Source organism: Haemorhous mexicanus, chromosome 8 (genome assembly GCF_027477595.1).
Source record: "Haemorhous mexicanus isolate bHaeMex1 chromosome 8, bHaeMex1.pri, whole genome shotgun sequence".
Taxonomy (NCBI): domain Eukaryota; kingdom Metazoa; phylum Chordata; class Aves; order Passeriformes; family Fringillidae; genus Haemorhous; species Haemorhous mexicanus.
This window is the reverse complement of record NC_082348.1, coordinates 6,320,857-6,342,936: the sequence shown is the minus strand read 5'-3', so window position 1 is coordinate 6,342,936 and position 22,080 is coordinate 6,320,857. Positions and strand designations below refer to the sequence as shown.

At 38.5% G+C, this 22,080-nt stretch overlaps 1 protein-coding gene across 1 annotated transcript in view; it reads right to left on the bottom strand.

Moving 5' to 3' along the window:
• DARS1 (aspartyl-tRNA synthetase 1) overlaps positions 1-21,647 on the bottom strand; it is a 36,262-nt gene extending 14,615 nt beyond the window's left edge. The window contains exons 1-7 of the mRNA XM_059852546.1: positions 21,490-21,647; positions 20,462-20,519; positions 15,571-15,663; positions 10,766-10,868; positions 2,950-3,052; positions 1,600-1,680; positions 1,072-1,131 (exon numbers count right to left, since the gene is read on the bottom strand). Coding sequence (XP_059708529.1) covers positions 1,072-1,131; positions 1,600-1,680; positions 2,950-3,052; positions 10,766-10,868; positions 15,571-15,663; positions 20,462-20,519; positions 21,490-21,561 — 570 coding nt within the window. The 5' untranslated portion in view covers positions 21,562-21,647. The remainder of the gene's footprint in view (positions 1-1,071; positions 1,132-1,599; positions 1,681-2,949; positions 3,053-10,765; positions 10,869-15,570; positions 15,664-20,461; positions 20,520-21,489) is intronic.
• Between the last annotated feature and the right edge of the window lie 433 nt (positions 21,648-22,080).

Sequence of the window (22,080 nt, the reverse complement as noted above, 5' to 3'; positions counted from 1 at the left end):
AGTAACCACAGACTGAAGTTACTCAGCATGGTACATAAGGTCAAGTGAAAGGCAATTAACTTTGGTACAAGTAAAACAATTGACACAAGTAGTTTTAGTTGCTGAAATAAGGACATCAGACATTGAAAAGTTGTAAGTCTCTTAGTGCCAGAACTTTTCTGAATTTTCCAATAAATGACTTTTTTGTTTCATTTCTCAGGTGCAAAGATTGATTTACTGAGAAACTGCCATTATCAAGAACTCTGAAGGCAGTACTAGGTATCAAAAAAAAATCAGCTAAGCATACTCTTCATTAAATGTTGATTAAATTTTTATTGTGGAGAGCCTAAAATGGCTAAAAAGCATAGGAAAACACCAAGATGCCTCAAGTCAGTAATGCTCAAGTTAGTTACATACTTAAGTGTTAGCTGCTGTTTCAAAAAAATAGAATCAAAGTTCTGTAAGTAATTTAGTAGAGAGTATTTTGCTGCTGATTAGAAATGGAAAATATTTGGGAGCTCTATGAATTCACTGGTTGTGTCTCCATGACCTGGATAAAGAAAGGTGTTTCAGGAAAAAAAAGGAAAATACATGAATGCTGTGGAAAAAACAATGAGAGTGAGATTGGTATCGTGGCCTGGTACAATTTCTCTGGCAAGGCATGCATTACAGCACCTCAACTGACTGTTACAACTCAGAACTTCCATCTTATACTTCAAAACCAAGTTCTTTACAGGTTTTGGATAACAAAAACTACATCTGAGAAAAAATGTCTCTAAATTGTCCCTATTCAGTCACCTTTGACTTTTGCAGCTAAACAGCCCAGACGTACACAGCCACACATCAAATCATCAATGTTTGCCTTTGAACTACCAATATGTGCTCTTTAATTAATGTCAGTAAAGGTGAACATTTAGGATTCAAAAATCCTGTGCTTTTACAATTCCACACAAGACCACAAAAATACATTGTTTGTTTTTCTTCCGGCCAACAATACAATTCCATCAAATGCATGACTTTTATTGCTTTGTGGATTAGAAATATGAAGTTTAAACACTTGCAGGCAAGCCTGCAGCACTGCATGTTCCTTACCCTTAGATCAATGATTCTGTTGTCCAGTCTTGTATCTTGGTTTACAGTAGCTCTTCCATCCTAAACAGGGGCACAAAAGCACACAGTGAATACACACACATCCAAAAAATAAACACAACCAAAACTTCAAAAAACCAAAATCAATGGAGAAAAACACCCTCTGGCTAAAAGCAAAGGGTTATTTCTATGTTCAGCTGAACATCAAGATCATTCTAGAAAGAATACAGAACAAACTGGCAGCACAGAAAAGTTCAAGGTGTAACTTCTAGAGGTCACATGCAGAACCAACCATGAGGATGCATCAGACACACACACAAGATTGGGAACCCTCTGGTTTTGACCTTCTACTGCAGTTCAGCAGACATCAAAGCTATAGAGATGTTGAAGACAGTTCTGGATAGCACAAAGGAAGTAAAATGCAAACCTAACAACCCCCCAGAATCACCGCATTAAGGAAGTTGCTTGGCTTTCGTGCTTTTGTTCAGCTACAAAGACAATAAAAAGTATTTGAGGATGCAAAATTTTCACCTCCTCTCCTTCCACTTCTGGTCGAACAGCATCATCCAGCTGTAAGGGCAGCCGGGGTTCAGCTGAACTGATCACATAGATCTGAAATTGAGAGAGAACAGAAATAGCATGAGGCTCTGCTCAAAAGGAGGTGTGATTTACAAAAGGATATTTCTAGCAGAGACTTGAAACAGTGTTTGCATAGGCTACTGGCTCTAAAGCTGTGATTTTGTTCCAGTACTTGAGATACACTGTGCATTCTCATGACAATACTGAAGTGCTTAGTTCTTGCCTTCCCTTAGATTTGAAGTATCTTTTTTTCTTCTGGGAAGCATCAAATTGAGCAAGTTCATACAGCCTGAGGGACAAGCCTTTTGGCATGAATGCCAGCTCTGAATATACCAGATTTCACCAAGTTTTAGTTTCTGATTCCAGCAAGACCATTCTGTTCTTCTCCTTATTAATGTATCATTTACTTATCACCTGAATGCAGCTGAAAGAGCTATTTCAGATTAAAAAATTTATGAGATAACTAAAATACAATCAGAGAATGAAAACCACCTTGCTGTGCCTTATGGTCTAGTATTGCTCCTAGAGGAGCAGTGAATTTGATGTTCTTTCAGAAAAATCAAGCATAGGATAATCTGCACACATATTAAAACATGTTTCTTCAAAATCTGCAGATTTTTCCTAATGCTGTTAGCTAAGATTGACTTCACTCCTATAATAGCCATTGTGCTCTAGTCCTGAGGCAACTGGGTTTCAGCTGTATTGTAGGCATACAGTTTAGTTAAAAACCTTTAGAAGAAAAGGATATTACATAAAGGTTTAAATATGCTTTCTATTTAAACAAATTATAAAGTTACACTTCCTCCAGCCCTACAGCACAAGCTCCAGGAACTTTAGATTTCAAAAGTTTCCATACTGTTAAGCCACTGAGAGTTTATTTCTGTGAGCATTATGTATTGCAGTCCATTGTACTGAGGAGAAGATTGTACCTCTGATAAAGAAGAAACTCCTGACTTGCACTTAAAAAGAAGCAGAGTTTTTATTACAGAATCTACTGCAGTTAAGAATCAAAAACTAGAATTACAAGCTTTTCTAGCCAAATTGTTCTAGAGAGATACTTTATTTTACTTAATGCTGTAATTCAAATGGCAGATAAAAACAGGGAAACATAAACTCCAAGTATTTTAAAGCCAGAAGTGTTTCATTTTTACATATAAAACACTGAAATTTGTAGTTTAAAGCAGTTTATTTCTCTGACATGGGATTCCTTACTGACAAAGTTTATGTATGTAGGCAGACAGACAGTCTCAACAGATAATCTATCAAACAATTAACCAGTGCTCCATTTGCTCAAAAATTTACCCTTTGAACGTGAAGCTCGACGTCTTGCTGAGTACAACCTCCAATTTTCTGATATGCTTTCCTCACAACGCCTTCAATGTCCACAATGCTCTCTTTGGTGATGCTGGCAATAAAGAGAGGACAGGAGGCTCAGTAAGTTCCACTGCACACTGCAGCAGCCTCAGCACTGAGCACCACTCATGCACTGCATGGACTGCTGAACAACAGAACAGAGTCAAGGATCTGAAGTTACTTTTATATCTAATAAGTGATTAATGAAGGAGTTTGCAGAAATATCCCCAGCCACAAAGAATTCAAACTGGGATGGAAGATTTGAGAGGGAACGAATATGATTGAGCTCAGTGCTTGCCCATTCTCTGTGTGTTGTTTATACACAAACTGACAAGTAGCAGAGCTCTTTTTCTAGGCCACAGACACTCTTCCATGTGTCAGCTGATGCAATTATCTGCAAGATGTGTAGAACAACAAACTGAAGGGAAGTCCTAGAACTGAAGGGGAAAATCAAAACTAGTTCAGCTTGTTTAAACTACATGACTTATTACTGAAAGATGCAAGATGTTCCAAAGTAATTTCTCTGTGACAGGGGACATCCTAACTGCTCCCCACTAACAGTCACTAATAGTACATTAGAACACCACACACCATCCTGAAAGTCTTCCAAAGATATGATATAAAGTATGTGTGCTATAAGCAAACAATAACAAAAGTCTCAAGAGTCGGAGGTGAAAAAAGAATTTGTATGAGCAGTTTTTATTTATGCATTTAAGGTACTGGAATTTAAACCAGTACTTTTCTACAGATAATCTCACCCTCACTGGAAATATATTTTCACTCTGTCTCTCTGTTAGCTTACAAGAGGCCAAATATCTAAAAATATTACTTTCCTTTTTAGGAAAACTAATGTTACAATTAATCTTTCACAGGTGAGTCCTCCTTGAGAAAGCTGAAAAGCACTTTACATACATCATTTGACCACCTAAGCCGTTAGACAGCAGGAAAGCATCAGGCACACAATTTAACTGCAAACAGTAAGAGGTGAGTGAGGATGGAATCAGACAAGCTGGCCACGGCTAAAAGCAGCAAACCAAAGAGCCATTAACTACCCTCAACTTTGCAAGGCTGTCACTTTTTTTACTTTGAAAAAAATTTTGAAAAATCTGATGATATTGAAGTAACAGTGGAAAATTCAAGCATCAAATTCTCAAAACCTAACAGTGGCACTGTAAGTAAATTCCAATTAACAAAAAAACAAAATGCCAAATTTGAGTATTTTAGCTGACTACACTTTTTTTTTTATGGTAATACTTTCAGGTGATAGAACTTATTAGCTGCTCTAAAGTTAATACAGACAAGGGTGTTTCATATGCTTGACTTGCTTAACCATCAGGTAATTCCATGTACTGCATTAAGCTCATGAACAGCATGTTCTTCTGGTACATTTACACTTTAGAAGAGCTACAGTTGCTCAAATCACAACTAAATTTGTACAAAGCAGAGGCTGAGAGCAGGCTTTAAATAAGAATCCATTTAGTTATGGGTGAGCCTCCACTTCCATTAGTTTAGCAGAGGCAACAAATATGAGAAAGGATAATTGAAATGACACCAAGTGCTTCCAAGTACTTTCTATTACAAATGATTCTGTTTGAAACTCCTCATACAGACTGTGGAACCAATACAGTGCTTTGGATGCAGGACAGCATGATCATCTATGAGAATATACGATGCTAAACCAGTATTAAATGTAACTATAAATTCCCTTTGCTTTTCAAATGTGTGAATGTTTAAAAGAATTAAAGTTTTACTCTTATGTGAACTTTTTTTTCCCCTAAAGAGTTTTCTAGTTTTCCTGCTTCCTGTTCCATGTTAACATTTTGGCAAATGTCCAGAATGCACTACTAATGACATGAACAGCACTGTCTTCACTGAAAATACCAGTTTCTAATCTGCTTAATAAAAGCTTTCTCAGTAATAACAGCAAATAATGTTTTAAACTTATTGAAGGAAATTCTCAGTGCTGTTGAAAAAAATAGTTAAATATAAATGTGCTGTAAGGATTCATAATTAGATTGGTGATCCATGGATGAGAACAGTTAGTGAAGTCTGTACAAAGCTCTGATCAGAACATGCAAGGAATTCAAGACACGCAAAATGGTATCAGGTTAAAAATACAGGAAGAAACTGACTTTTACATCACAGCAACTGCAATGCTGGTTTGCAAACTTGCATAACTTTAAAACTTTGCACATAGGATAAATTGAGCTTTCTCTCCATGTCTACATTGGAGTTGTAATTAAAACATGTTTCTTGATCTGGAACATATTTTAAACTGTAGCATTACTTAGTCATTACATTTGACACAATTTTAAGATGTATTTCAACTGAGTTCCTAACTGTGTAGGTCCCTGTAACAAAATATTCAAGTAATTGCCTAGGCATACAGAAGCACTAGGAAGGGTCCTACTGCATGCGAACATCTTTGTATTTATAAGCATCCATCATCTCCTCCAAACTTTCATTTGATAATTAAAAAATGTGCTCTTCCACATTTAATCCAGTATGGAAATGAACGCCTGTGTTTTGAGTTCTGTTTGAACCATGCTCAGCAAGACGGAGAGCTGGAAGTGTTTGAAGTCCATAACACTACATCAAACATAAACTACAGAAACCTGGAAGGTGCTGCTTTGATCCTAACAGGTCATTCCATGGATGTCACTGAATTGGCATTTTCAGTTCAAGTTACAACAAGGAAAAAGATGTTTTCATAAAATGCCAGTAACTACAGCAAAGCATTCTCCACAGCAGCAGGAATAAGTAAGTAATCTAGGTGATTTTTGATAAAATCCCCCTGGGTAACAAAAAACCCCCAAACACCACCAAAGTGAACAAGTAGCAGAAAAACATGCCAAAGTACCACCATTTCCAATAAGGACAACAACATTTATATCTGTAATTAATATTACCAGGGACTAGAAACTAAAGTAGGATGCATAAGGCATTAAGAAAAGACAGATGACATCTCTACATTGTTTAATTTAATATTTAAATATATAGATTCATGAAGTCCAACAATAAAAAACTTCTCTGTATAGGAAACTATTTTGTATTTTGTAATGTTCAAAAAAAAAATCAAGATTATAATTTCTAAAGTGTCCACTAGATGCCTTATGTCCCTCTTAATTAGCTGCATGTCGATTAGCCAAGACTTTCTCTTTTAACCACAGGATTGCATTCTTGCAGTCTTTAAAACAACATCTTTCATCAACAGCTTCATGTTGCAAGCTGGACCCTATGCTGGCCTCCCAAAGTGAATGACAATCAACATTTTCTTGGTCAAAAGCCCAAAGAATAGGAAGAAATTTGGTTATTTACAGATTTTAAATAGAAAATGTTTATCTCTTCTATACCATCTATACTTATTCTAGCATTTTGTTGCTTTTTCTTCAACACCTTTCTGTAAGCAGACTGCACAAATTATATTAACACATTAATACATTTAAAATATTAAATAATTGTATTAATAACACAGTAATCAATGATCCTCTACCTGAATGCCAGTGAAACTGAAGGCACTGATTTATTTTCAAAAAATGAGTGCATTTTTAAGTAGTTGATACTATAAACATTTTGTACTCAACATGAGCAACTGTAATCCTGTCTGCACAAATATAGCAAGTATGCATGATGCTCCCTGAAAGGAAATTATATGACAAAAAGGCCAGGTAAACAACTGTTCTTACTCTCTTCATTCTAAAAATGTAATGATTGGTTTCCTCTACCAACATTCTAACACTTGGTTGAACCTGCATATCTTTTGGGGAAAAAAGAAGCCAATCTGCTTTTAAAGATTTTAAGTAACAAAATCCACAATGAATTTTTAGTAATTTTCACTAAAAATCTACACTTTATTTCCTTTCTAAATTCCCCTAATTTCATCCTCTGTTCATTGCATCCTGTCATTCCTTTGTATCTGCAATGTAAATAATCTCCTGCTGGCAGAAAACCTTGCATAGCACCACCAGACTGAGATTTAAATCACTCACTAATTTGTCCAGGATAGAACAGAGTTTTCTTTACACTCACAGAAGGCAGATTTGCATGACTATGAATCATTTCTTCTGGCAACTTCACCATCAACCTTTTCCAATCTAATATTTATTCAGATACAAAGACAACAAAAGTGCACAAAATATTGCAGAATTGCACCAGGCACATATTACATCAATGCTATTTTCTAGAAGTCAGAGAACTGCATGGGCTCCTGTCAAGTCAGTTATCTATCACAATCTCACATTTCTCTCTGCACTTTTCTATTTATTAATCCTGAACACCCACAAAATCTGACCAAACAATCACAAAGATACAAATTCACACTGAAGAGCATTGAAGTGATTATTCTAAATGAACCCTGGTTACTACACACACCTAAGTGCCTATTCACCAGTCCAATTTTTGTGTCACCAGCAAACTTAGCTGCAATTTGACATTTTCTTCCAGTCTTCTGATATAAAAATTAAACAGAAATGGATAAAGAAAACATTCTGCACTATCCAGCAGTCTTCCTGGTATTACCAATTTATCTAGCTAAAGAACTTACATATATTTTTCTACATTGTGATTTTCATACAAGTTAATAATTTTTCTCCCCCTTCATTTTAATCTCTTTCCTGCCTTTTTACTCTCCAGTCTGCTAAAGAGTTACTTCCTGTGCAAGGGCAAATTTTTTGAGCAGCTAAATTAGAAACTGTTAGCCACCTCTCCCAACTGCTCTGTGAGCTCACGTGGCTCTTGCAGAGAGGTGGCAGGAAAGGCCCAATGCTGAGATAGAAAAGGAGAAAGAAAACCAAAACCAGCCACACCCCATGCTTCATGGAAAAAAGGAGGTTGATGAATTACTAAAATAAATTACTAACTGGCACCTCTGCTATCTAAAAGAGACAATTAACTGTTCCTCTTTTGCAGCATCCCTTGCACGACTGGGCTGAATTGTTTTTTCTGATAAAAGACAGAAGAACAATTCCAAAGCTGCCAATCCAGCACCTTGACTGGCTCTGTGATATATTTGTTTTGGAAATTCAACTTGAAACCTTACATGGTTAAACTCATAGAAATTTCTTTGTAAACCTGAACTGAACCACTATAAAGTATCTTTCACTAAAAACTCACATTGTAATGATAATTGTGGTAATTACTGTATGAATGCTGCTGACCACAGAACATTATGAAAGTTCTTGGTTTCCATGTGCCAATATCTAAAAGAGGAACTGGTTTGTTTATAATTTATGAAAATTTGTACAAAAAATGCTAATTATTTAATCAGCTAAAATTAAAAATTCAAGATCCAGAATTTTACAGACTATTTTAAACAAAGTTGTGGACACAGTATGAAAGTATGTAAAAATAGCACATGGGAAATACAGTTTATATACTATAAATATACAGTGAAAACATTTTAAAATTTAATTCAAATTTAAGATATTTGAGTTAAATGTTTTCTTCAATAAATGTGTATTTCCTCATTTAACATGTAGGAAATGAGATGATAAAAAAAGACACTGAGAAAGGCAGGGAAACAGGAAAGTTATTTTTAGACATCTAAGCCCAGCCTCATTTGCTAGAAATAATGGGATCACTCCAGAGCAGGTGAAAGGCAGCAGGGAAGTGACTGAGGACAGGCACGTACTGGGGCTCTGCTTCAGGTGCTGCTGACACAGTGACCCCACATGCACTCACCAGCAGGGAACAGCAGCAGCCTCTGAAGGACAAGAGGCAGCTGCAGTGCCAACAGCAGACAGAATTGTAGGAGATGAAACACTGGAAAAAGTGAGAGCATGGCAGGATATTAATAAAATAGGTTTGTTGGTGGGAAGGAATCCTGAGAAGATGACTGCAGTATGGTGTTTAAAAAACCAAAAGCAAACCCCTAAAAGAAAATCCAGAAGGCAGTACCAGAGTTACACCACTCAGAGAACATCATGATGAGCATGTAATCACTCAGAAGTACAAATAATAGGGGAAATATGAATGCTACAAAGTGAGGCTGAAGTACCAGGACTTGGCTAGCAAATGTTATCCCAAAAAAGGAGTAGAAGGAAAAGTCAAAACACAGTACAAACATCATCACTCTGGCTACTGAGGAACTCAAGTCTGTCTCATCAAGAGGGAAGATGACAGGGTCTTGGGAAGAACCTCAAGATGAGGTTCTGCCTGATTTAACAGCTCACTGCTGCCAGAACAGAAAGGAGCTTTATCCTCTACTGTTTCCAGATACATTCTTCTACCGTTTACCATTCCTTGTTAGCTCTTGACCTCCATCACCTAAATTAAATCACTAATCTGGCAGAAAACTAATTGAGTAAAAAAAGATCAGTGAATCACAAAAAACCATCACGGAAGGTTTGTAAGTGGCAGTCAGCATATGGAAAAATAGAGTAAAGACCAGCTTCCCTCTCATGAGCTCCTAACCACGAAGATCTACCAATCATGAAGTGTAAGAAATTCAGCTGTGGAGGGAAGAACCACAAAGAAAACTGAAAAACAGAGATATTGGAGAGAACTGGAGAATAGAAGAGTGCGCATCACAACTCAAAGAGTTGTTCCACTGCTCTGTAGCACAAGTTCCTCGAGGGAGTACAGGCAGACTGTTGGGAGTTTTGAGGGAGATGAATTAGGGAACAAGTACATTATACACTTAATTCTTTTCAGAGATTCCAGGCGCTGGAGAGAACAAATCATTTCATGAAGAAACAGAACACTTCACTTTGGCTCATAAACACCTGTGAACAACATGTTTCACACTGGCACTGCCAGCACTGAGCACCGCCAAACAACAAACACTGCTGGTTCTGTTTTCCTGTTGCCTTGAACCCCCATCAGCAGAAGCATTATCCCAACCTTCTTAACTTGGCTTCTGGAAGTCTCTACCATAATGAATCTTTCCCCTCCCTGACATATTGAAGGTTGAAGGCTGTAGCACTTTTGCAGCTAATTAGAGGGGGCTCCCTTCCCAGGCATGAGAGTAGTGCCAAGAACTCCACAGAAGCAACTCAAGTGCCACATGCTAAACATATTCTGCAATAAACTGCACAGAATTGATCCACATTTCTATTTGTGAACAAGTAGATAGACATGATTAAAGCTCTACTATAAAACACATTTGTCACACAAACATACTTATTACAGGACAACTTGAAAGCACAATCTTGAGGCAAACAGACAGGAAAGGTAATTTTTTTATCTTTAGGAACAAAATTGCTGCAAGAAACGTTTTTTCAATTGGCAAGTCTAACTATTACCCTGCCAACATTTTTTTTAATTAAAATTTTAGTGCCAGAAAAAAGGCGTAGATAAGACTAACCCAGTGCACAGAAGCTACTGTTATTTTCTGCAACTCAGTAATCTACTTGCAATATGGGACCTCTTCACATCAGTTCTAAGTATAGAATGTATTCCTACACTGCACGTCTGATAGAAGAAAAACGCTGACCATGTGCAGACACAGAGCACCACCATGCACCGAATGAAGTGTCCCACTAAGCTCCGCTTGCCAGACTTTTTGTTAGCCAGCCTGGAAGAAAATGTAGGTTGTCTATGGCGAGAGAATGCTGCTTCAGCAGTTCAGAATGAATTTCAAGCCTGTTCTCTATTTTATCTTTTGTCAGTATAATGTATTCAACGCAATAGAGAGCTGACAATTTAAATAACTACATTTTAAAACAAACGAAGCATTGATGTTAATGTGTGAAAATGGTCCCAACCCCTGGGAGTCCTGGTTCCCACCATTGTTTACTCTGACAACAGGATATAATTGCTTACTTACTTGGCAGCAAACTTTACCATCTGCTTGCTTGCATGCTGTCCCACAGCCACAAGAGCCTGGATATTAAACTGCTGCTGACGCAGGACTAAGAAACACTGCTTCCCTGAATACAAAGAGAAACAACACAGGTGTATTAAGGACAAGTTACTCGAGGTCTTTGTGAATGAGAAAAAACTCTTTACTACTTAAATATAAACTGAGCTTTTAGGACTGTGCATTTCTCTCTCTCATTCATTGCTGCCCCCCTCCAAAAAGCTGCTTCAAACTCCTCAGCTGTGCATGTACACACACACACACACAAACACACACAAACATTGATAAATTAAATAATTGTGCCTTTCATCTATAAACATTTGAATGGTCATTTTCTAAAAATAACAGTAAGCCTTCCAGGATAAAGAATATTTAGACAAAAGAAAAACAACAAATCATAACTTTTAAAGTAACTTTTCCTTCAACTGCAAGAAATATATCATACTTTTCCTTGTTTCTTTGCTACCAACTACTTCAAGTCTAAACTATTTTTAAAGAGGTTTTTCCTCATCTTCTCAAATCAAAGCTGTAGAGTTTACAAAGCTGCTCTGAGAGAAATGGGCTTGATTTTGCACCACAAGGACTAAACTAACAATGTTCATTCTATAATACACCACACATTCAGAATGAAGCGGAACAAAAGGAGTATTGATTCTAGTGAATGACAAGAACTTAAAAGACCCAATTAAAAATTCCTGTAAGAGCAACTTATTCATGAACAACTTAGGGAAAAAGAAGTTAATGGGAATTAATAATAATGTACAAAGAACATAGTGCATTTTGTTGACTTTTAAAATGGGTATTTCCAAGTCAACAAAGATCTTTCTAATCTGTTTAGCTGACAGTTCCAATCATTTCATACTTCTTCTCACATCTCCAGTAATCATTTATTCCTTAACTTAAAGGAAATATGGTGATTTTAAATGCTTCTTCTTAGAGAGAAATTAATAACAAATGCTTCACTGGTGTACCAGTATCTGATAAAGGCACTGGTATCAGTATCAGTAATTCAAAAGTATCAGAAAATAAATGCAGAACTCTTGAACACAATCTCATGGAAGTAGAAGTAAACATACAAAACTAGTACAAAATATTATTAAATATTAATTACATATATTGGAAATGACTAATCTTGTCCTACAACAAAAATGCAACAAGATAAATTACATATTTTCAGAAAACAGAGTCCAACTATTTCTGTATTCCAGAGGCTGCAATATCCAATATGATACAGATGCATGTATTTCTTGCAGGCAAACATTAAATAACAGATTTAAATTAGAAAAATACAGGCTGTGTTTCAGATCCAGCAAGTCAACAAAGAAAGTACAATATAATATGCTGAGTTTCTTTAGATAAGGGAGTCATATCTCACATCTCTGACATCCCAGTGTTTCTTACAGTGTGGTTGGATACAGTATTTCCTAGGAGATAGTATTTGTCTCTATGATTTTAGTCACAAACAATTCAGCAAAATACGATCAAAGTTTCAACATTGATGTACGAGGTGTTCAAGAAAAAAATGCACAGCTGAAGACAGCTACAATGTAACTCAACTATAAAACAGGGAAATAATGAAATGACCTGCTACCACAGAATAGCTTGGGTCAGAAGGGACCTCTAAAGGGCCATCCAGTCCAATTCCCTGCAACAAGCAGGGACATCTTCACCAAGACCAGCTTGCTCAGATCCTCATCCAAAAGACTGGTGGTTGTACTTAATCCCAAACAATGGAACTCTGATGAATATCTGCATTATAAAACGACTCAGATGTCTTTGCCATGAGTAACAGTAGCTGTTTCCATGAAGGAAGAGGATGTTTTGCAGAAGGCAACCACTTTTAATCACACAGAAGATAAGTAATCAAACGGACCTCATTCACAGGACTGGTTAAAATATCCCAGACACAAAGATTAAAAGAGGGAAGAGAACTTTTCCTGGAGAGCTGAAGGCATTCAAAAAAAGTATCAAAAAGACTAGCCATAATCAAATCTAGCTCATGCTTAGAAGCCTTTCCAGATCAAGAGATGCAAAAAAGGAAGCATTTGAGTAAGAAAAATACTGGACAATGGGATCTTCTCTATGTGTTTCAAAATACTTATGTGGCGTTTAGGTAAAAACTATAGCACCAAATTTACTCACTTTCAACAGGAAACTACTCTAAGTTTCTACTAAAAAAACAATACCACGTCTCACAAGAGTGCTTAAAAGACAAAAAGTTTTAAAATAAATTTGGTTAAAAACTTCAGACATGGTAAAATGAATAGAATGTTCAGTCACTGAACAAATAAGAGAATTCCATCAAAAATAAGCACATCAATCAACCAGTAATCCACCGTCTGTGTTGGATGAAAGTACCAAATCACACAAGACCTTATGAAAGAAAAGGATATAGGGAAGTAATGTGTATAAAGAGTAAAAAAATGTTTATATAAATTAAATGATGGTTACATACATTTGCCAGCAAAGAGAAGACTTTATATGGTTTATTATGAAATTTGGCCCAATATTTAAATTGCTCTTGAAGGAATTCTTATTTTCTGATGTTTCACAGACCTTTGGATTAATAAGACAAAATCTATTTCAGGTCTAACATTCTGCACAAGCCCCAGCTGCCTGGCCAAACCCAGACCAAATTCCCAAGGGCTTTTCAATGATAAATGTGATCAGTAGATTAAACTGGCTTTAAAATAAGGCCAGAAATAACATTTATTCAATCTATGATACAAACCATAGGGCCCTGTGAACTTTAATTTTAGTACAACCCACAGAAATTCCCAGCACCCCATTCTTTACACATCCTTCAGTTAATTTCCATCAGACTCTATGAGTGACTTGCTATAGGAGACAGCTGGAATCTGCAGTTGTTCCCATTAATTTTCTTTGGTTTATTGGTCAGGACCAGACAGGGTTAAATAAAGGCTACACTGGTTATTTAGGAGCCAAATTCAAGTTTCTGAGAAAAACTAAAGCTTGTTTTTGTGAAAGATTTTCCTGTTTCCTGCAAGGCTTTCCTTTCCACAGTGGAAGGAATAGTGTCATGTTGTGTGTGGGAAAGGCTAATATTACTTTTTACTCTTAAACATTTGCTTTTCTTGTAAGATTCTTTCCCCAAAGCTTAAGTAAACAAGCATATGGCATTCCCTAGCAGCACTCCCTGAATGTCAGAATTGTTCTGTGTTGTTAGACCAAGAGGAAACAAGAGACACTATCAATAAATTCAGATCATTCGTGCCCATGATCAATTCCTTTTGCTTTCATTCTTCAGGTTGTGTTAGAGTTTTGAAAATAAGCACTGTTGTTTCATCAAAAAACAAAAGTGAAGGATTACAACAGCTTAAGATCATATTGCCCTGTTACAGAGATGTTACTGTGTTTGATGCAAACGTATCCATCTTACAAGATCCCACATATCAATGTATTACAGAGAGCAATCAACAACCACAGAACTGCTTTACGCTGCTTTCAAGGTCTGAACAGATACCTGCTTCTAATATCCTGAATTCTGTTAATAGCCTGAACTCTTCCTAGAATTTAAAAAAAAAAAAAAAAAAAAAAGCCATAAGGATATACTGATAGTAACAACAGTAACATTTAAACCAGATGGAGTGGCTTCTGTCTGAACAACTTCATGATGTAATGACCAAGGTTTTCACAGCTTTTGAAGCTGACAATTTCTTTAATTAACTGAGAGATTTCCATTACAAAATTACTGAGGAAATCACAGAGGACTCCTTAAGTTTAAAGATTCTAATCCAAATGAAAATGTGCACCATGTGTATATATTGTAATGCAGTTCCTTACTGCAGCACAGACACTCATTAAGAAGGACATGTTTTAAGAAAATTAATTATCAAAAAGAGAAATGAATCTGGCATCTCTGATGATATTCTGTAGTGGATTCTTGCCCCTAATTTGCATCATTCCCAATTTTAAGACTACTGTTGAGTTTCATTTGTGAAGATAATTTCTTCATGCCTTTTTTTTTCTCAATTCTTGGAAAGACAAGTTATTTATATCTACAGAGCTGCCAAACATAACTGAAACCAGCACAACAGTTGTCAGCATCTGATGTCAACTGCAAAGGCCAAAGCCTATTGAAGTTTGCATATGGCAACCTGGTCTCCAGAGGGAACTTCTGATTCCAGGGAAGAAATATGGCTGTCAGACAGCCAAGGGTGACAGCCCACACTGCTGAGAGCCCACAAAAGGGTTTCCCTATTATCTTGCTAAAGAAAGATGATGCTTCTTATTTGAAGTCCAAATTGACATAATTAGATACAGGTAATCAAAAGTAAGAACTCTGAAATTTTTACAGATTTTTATTTCCTGTCAAAGAAAAGGTGAGGTGAAAATATACATGTGCAGCAAAAGAATTATGACCTGTCTGACAAGAGATACATTTATAATACAAGTATGTTTTACTGTAGAAGCTTAAAAGTGTTTTGTCTCACAACTATTAACTCCTTAAGGAGAATGATGACATTTTTAAATTACTATTATTTACAACTGTCCATATATTATTTAGCAATACAGTAAAAAAATTCACTTTAACTACAATATGGGATTTCCACAAAGCTATAGATAGGGAAAAGATGGGTGGAAAAAGAGAAAAGAGCCAGTCAAAGTAACACTGAGGCAACCCTGAGTAACCAGGTGGCAAAGTTTTCTTGAATGCAAGACATAATCAACAGGTCATGAAAACAAAATAAACATTAAGGTTGTACTAATGAAATGAGGAAATAAACCCAAAAACCCTGGAGGCCTCTCACCTTTAGCTCTGCTGGTGTGAACTCTGCCACGAACCCAAACCTCTTCATCAGCCTTCTCGACCGTCAAGTCTTTTATGCGAACCAAAACTCGATCTGAATTACAGAAAAAAGCACACATCTTAAAACAGTTTTTCACTTCAAACTCCAAATGCACTTTCTATCATTTCTATTGACAAAATTGATAATAAATCCAAAACATTGTTTTTTGTATCAACAGCATAACTGACTTACTGAAAACACACAAAATCCCATTTCCTTTCTTAGTGAATTGTACTTGATGCAGTAGCTTTAAATTGTTCATTTTTGACTTACACAGCAGGGTCAAGCTGCATTTCACCAACAGCAAGACTCACTGTAGTTCATGGATGGCAGAACCCAGCATGACTAAACTGGTTTTGATAGGACTTCACTGTACTACCAGCACTTATTAGTCTGAACTTCTGCTGCCTAAGGGATGTGTGCCCTGCTGCACTGTGCAGGGTCAAAGCTGCCCTGTTGAACCCAGCAAAACAAAGGCTCAGAGGGGACATGACTACTCTCTGTGTCTACCTTACATAAATAGGATGAATTTAACTGTAAAATAACCATCATGTAAAATAAACAACAGAAAGAAACCACAAATAAATGTACACTATCTATTAAAAAATATTTATTTTGATTAAAACAACAGCATTTTGGAGCAATGACAGTATTACTGTATAAAATGGATAACATTCATTTTAAGAAAATCTCTTTGACAACCTGATCAAGCACTACCATGACTGTCAGAGCCAAGACTTGATCAGAAGAACCCTTCAAATCCAATGTATCTGCAAAGCTAAATAACACAGGAATGCGGGCTTGGAAAGGACAGATTTTGGATGGCAAAGGGAAAAAAAGTTATCAAGGAAAATATTTTTAAATAAATTAGGACTTTAAAAATTTTATATAATAATTACATCCTAACAATATGCTGGGTGCATGCTGGTATTCCTTGCATAATTCTTTCCTCACAAACCTCTCCCATGTTACAAAATAACATTAAATTTGCTAAGACACACTGTAGACTTTTCCTGACAGAACTTTTCTAAAGTTTTGCAAAAAAAACCAACAACTTTTGCCTGCTCCAGATTACCATCTGCTGCTCTGGACTCCTTCCTTCTGTCTCTGAATACCAGTCACAGCTTGCTCTGCAAGCCTATTATTCTGCACTGGGGATTTGAGGGGATTGAAAACTTTTATTAGCTTATGTCAGGGCCATGCAGTTCTTTCTTCACACACACATATCAAATCCAGAACAGAATGGGAGTGCACAGAGAAATGTGACAGGAAATTGACTCAAATATGTCCATGAAGTGTGTATGTGTGAATGTGAGTGGGTCTGCTGGGGAAGGGAGAAATGGGAATAAAGATGCTATCATTTGCCAGCAATTTCTGATATTCAAACTTTGTGTAGTACAATAGGAAATATGCAACCATCACAATCCACAACCGTCAGTATTTCTAAGAGTTTGATATTCAGACAGTTAAAATTACCTCAGTCAACTTGAAATTGTATTGTTACAACATTAAAACATTTTCTAGGCAGAAGCATAAAGACAGAAGGCGGTGTTACACCTTTCATGAATCCTCAGTGTTTCATGAACCATCTGCATTAGATAAATATTTTTTTAAGTCTTTTGGATACCTAACAGTTCATATTTCACTAAGAGTAAACAAGACATATTTAACACTAAAATTGTTATATGGTATTAATTATTAAAAACTATTTCACCTTTTATTAAAAGGGTAATAAACAATATCCACAAGGTGACATCATAAAGCCCTTTCTTCCAACACCAGATGACAAATCACAGAATGGCTGAGGCTGGGAGGAGTCTCTGGAAGTCCTCCCTCCCAATGCCATGCACAAGCAGGGTGGCATAGAGCCAGCTGTCCAAGACCATGTTCTAATGGCTTTTTTGTATTCTCAAGAAGGGAAACTCTTCATGGGCAACCTGTACCAATCCCTGGTCATCCTTACAAGAAAAAAAAATTCCTGATGTTCATTGTGCCCATTGCCTCTGTTCCTGTCACTGCACTCCACTGCAATGAGCTGGATGTAGCAACTATGCCACTCCTCAAATCCAGTTCTTTTTTTCCCTTAATGTATAGCCCAATATCTTCTTTTTCTTTCAGAACTCCAACCTCTTCTAAACATAGGAGGAGAGGATAAAAGTCCTAAAAGCTGTGTGGCATACATAAAACAACACCTTTTCACCTCCAGACCTCATTCCCTGCCTGTCATATCAACCTGTTTACTAAGATAATTTATCCTGCACCATGGAATTTAGAACACTACGATCAATATTTGTGCTTTGTGTAGTGCCAACATCTTCAAAGTACTGGAAAAATTTGAAAAAGAGAAGGCAAGTTTGATATAAAAACCTGAAAATCAAAAGGAGTATTAGATGAAAGAAGCTTCCAGGGAGGGGATGTGAGATAATGGGTCTGAAGGGAGAAAAAAGGAATAGCTAAAAATGGAGTTTTACTAGCAATCATAGCCTCAAGCTAGCAGGAAGGACTTAAAGACCTGACATGACAGGAGGCAAGAACATCAGATAGCCAGGGCAACCAACATAAGCAGAAGAAAGACTTAAGTGGGCCAAGAAAGAAGGCACAGGCGTGTGTGAGCTCAACAGAGCAAGGAGGAGAAACAAAGTTGTGAACCTGAGAAAAGTTTCTATTTGCCTACAGAGAAACAAGAATCTATCAGCATGGCAAAATGACAACAAGCTTACTCCTTAGAAAGGAAGAATAACTTGTTCTGATCACTGTAAACTGTGTGAGTAACCTGTCCAGTCAGTGGTTCCAGGACAGTGCAGCAACTGGAGTAAGCAGAACAGCACCATTCCTGCAGCCCCCTCTGAGCTGCCTGCCAGGGCTGTGCTGTGCTGGCTCTGCTCACCAGATGCTCTGTGGGCTGCACACCTCATACCACCATGGGCTACTCTGATTTAGAAATGGCAGGCAGACTTCAGAGACTTCACACAGACTTCAGAAACAAAATGAATACACCTCAGATAGATGGTAACATGCCTGTGCTTCTCCATCACTCCCTGTCCCAAGCAGCAGCTACTACAAGACACCCAAGGGAAACAGAACACTTTGGAGAGCTACTGATGACAAATAATATCTCACCCTCCTGTGAGCCCTTTGACAAGAGCTCTCCCTGGCAGGAACAACTGAATCTGTAAATAAAAGTGCATTAGTGTCAAGGAAGAGACTAGGCTGATCTTCAGGTTTTTTGTTACACACATTTTGTTCTTTATCATTACCTAATTTTGGTGTTCTGGTAGCCACTTTCTAAAATTAAAGAACAGCAGGAGTGCCACAGATTGCATTTTAAGCCAAATGGCAAACTCACTCAACATTGTCCATACACTGAGATTTTTTTTTAAACAAGGATGAAAGGTCAGGGGGACAACACACCTAAATATGACACTCAGCCTTTTTCATATAATTTCTGTAGCTTTCACCACTTTCCTCTCTCCAGTACTTTTGAGTTTCTTTTCAATATGAGACAGCTGGTATTTCTCCATGAAAGCAGGACTTGATCTGCCATCTCAATCTGCCAGCTCAGGTCCCCCACAGTTGTTTGCTCTGGGATGCAAATCCAGGAGAGGAAACACAGAGCTGGGCTGCTTCCAATGTGATTTCAACTCCAGTTCCCTTTCTCTGGCAGCTGGATTTTATTCAACAATCAGTGCTAATGCAGTCTCTGCTGATTTGCTTGTCCCATTGCATTCTTGATATAAAGCTCCCCTTCAGTTCTTTTCAAGACTGGTCTTGTGACTGCTTCTCTTCCCTACATTCTGCATTTCCCTTGCTAAAGGGGGATCAACCAAAACAACCACTCAAAGGAGAAAAAAATCACCTAATCACAGATGATGTTACTGTTTTACATTTTACTATGAAGAAGTCATAAGAACCCAGTCTGTTACTTTCCCTCATTACCATTTCATGCACTGAATTTAATACAAAGAACAATATTCCTTGGGATATTAGCCTGGGACATTGTTCTCTAGCCACTAAGCTTTCCTGAATCCCAATTCCCCATCAGGAGAAAATCAGGATTTCCTGAATTCAGAGTGGTATGACTGATAAAACCATAAATATCCAGTATTAATGGATTTGGTGCCCATATACAGGAGAAACTGAAGGCTTCACAAGCAGACAGATCATACTCAGAGAGCACTGCTGTAGTAAGTCACAGCAGAACTTACTCCAAACACAGAAAAAACCTGACATCTCACTACACTGTAATTAACAATCATCTAATAATTTTTAAAATAGTCTGCAGTGATGGACAGACACAAAACTGACAAACCATTTAAGGCACAGTCCAGGCAAGGGCAAAAACTGAGATTCCTCTCAATCCAGAATTGAGCTCCAATATTCAACCACACTCATTTTTTTTTTTTTTTCTTCCCTCCATTCTCAGCTTCCTGTTGGAACTCATGTCCATGACCTCCAGTCCAATTACCACACACCTTAAACACCTGACCTTATCTTTCCTACACCCTCCCATTAAGTAGATTTAAACTGTAAGATCATTCCCATTCTCCAGGATGAAGAAGCCCAGCTCCCACAGAAGCTGTACTCCAGGGGACTGGAGCTCTCCACTGGACTGGCTCCAAAATGTTAATACCTTCCTCGCACTGGAGAGCCCAAAACTGGACATGGCACTCTCAATTCAAGTGTCTCACAAGTGTCAAATGTATCCCAAGAAAGGGGGAAAATGCCAGTGGGATTTGAACGAAAAAGTCTGGTAAATGATTTCTGAAGAAGTACTGAAGATATTTGGTACATAACTTTTTTCCTTTTTTCCCACCCTCTCTCTTGCAAAAACTTTTTTTATTTTTCAACTGACCTGGTTTCTCTTGGGATTGTATCATTGATGACACTCCATATCTTTCCTTAGCATAATCCTAGAATGGAGGTGAGAAACATATATCAAAGAAGCACACACAAAAAAACTGAACATCATCACAGAGTTAACTGAGGGAACACAAAATAATTAACTATAATATTAAAAAAAATGCATTTTGGACTCATAAGAGATACACAAGGGAGAGAAGACAACTGTGCCCTGGATGAAAAAAATAATTCCAGCAACAGCAACCATGCATGACGATCACTGCTTGTTACACAGAAAGTTAGTGTGATTATCCATAAAAAGAGCCTACTCCTCAAAGACTATTTGAGTCCTACGTTAAAGAGTTTAAACATTTCCTTCCCATATTCAGGCACACTGAATTGTCACAGGCCAGAGGAGCTGAACTGTTAACAAAATCTGCCAGGTAAGGCATAGAGGAAGGCAATTTTCATCAAAACATCACAATTCCGGTTTCCCATTCATTTCCAAATAAAATCCCTTGGTTTATTTATTTTATTCTATTCAATACATGAACCAAAGTTCCTACTAAACACTTTATTTAGGGAGGGTCCTTGCTTGTCTGCTTTTGATGAATTGTGGCACGTTTGTAACTTTAGGGGAGCCACCAATACTTGAAATTCCTTGTCGCTGATGCAACAATAAGCACAAATTACTTTATAACAAAATCAACTGATGCGCGTTGTTAGTACTTTGTTCTTGAAGAAGCACGGGCCTACAGTTTTTCAGCACTGCTCTGCGATCTTCGCGTACAAGCACCTGCCAGGCCAGCAGAAGCCCCTGCAGAAACCTCCTGCTGGGGAGGAGCATCCCAGGTGTTTCTGGGGGGAGCAGAGCTCTTCAGAGAATCACAGACTGGGCCCGGCGAAGGGGGAGTGGGGGGACAGGCACGGTAAAGCCAAAGGCAGCTGCGCCTCGGGCTCGGCCAAACCCGGCCTGGGCCCAGCCCCCCCACCCCGGGGAGCCTCAACAGCGCGCCCGCCGCGTTCCCTGCGGAGACCCACATCAGCCGCCGACGAGTCCTCGTTCTCCGTGCGGCGGTCCTGGCCCTGCCTGCGGCCGGCGGCGCTCGGCATCCTGCGGCAGCCGGCGCGGCCCTCACGGTCCCTCACGACACAGCCCCGCACACGCCACGCCGCTTCCGCGCGCTCGGCTCTCGCGAGAGCGCCGCGCCTGCCCCTGCCCCGCCCGGCGCCGCCCGAGCGTATCGCGAGAGCTGCCCCCGGCACACGCTGCCCGCCTCCCGCGGCGCGCGCTGCCCGCAGTGCCCTGAGGGCGGGCTGAGGGCGGGGCCGCTTGGCCGCCCTGCCAGCGGGGCTGTTCTCCTCAGAGCCCTCCCTTCAGGGAGCCACCGCCCTCCCGGCGAGTGCCGGTGCTGCCAGCCCCGCGCTGATGATGCTGTGGAGAATGCTGCTGGGCTGGGCAGGGCCGAGACAGGGTGGGTTTGGTCCTCGCTCGCACTGCTTCACAGTCCATCACATTGTGGCCAGAGGTAACATCAGAGAACCACAGAAACGTTTGGGTTGAAAGGGCTCTCTGGATATCACTCAGTCCAACCCCCTGCCAATGCAAGGTTACCTGGAACGTGTCCAGAT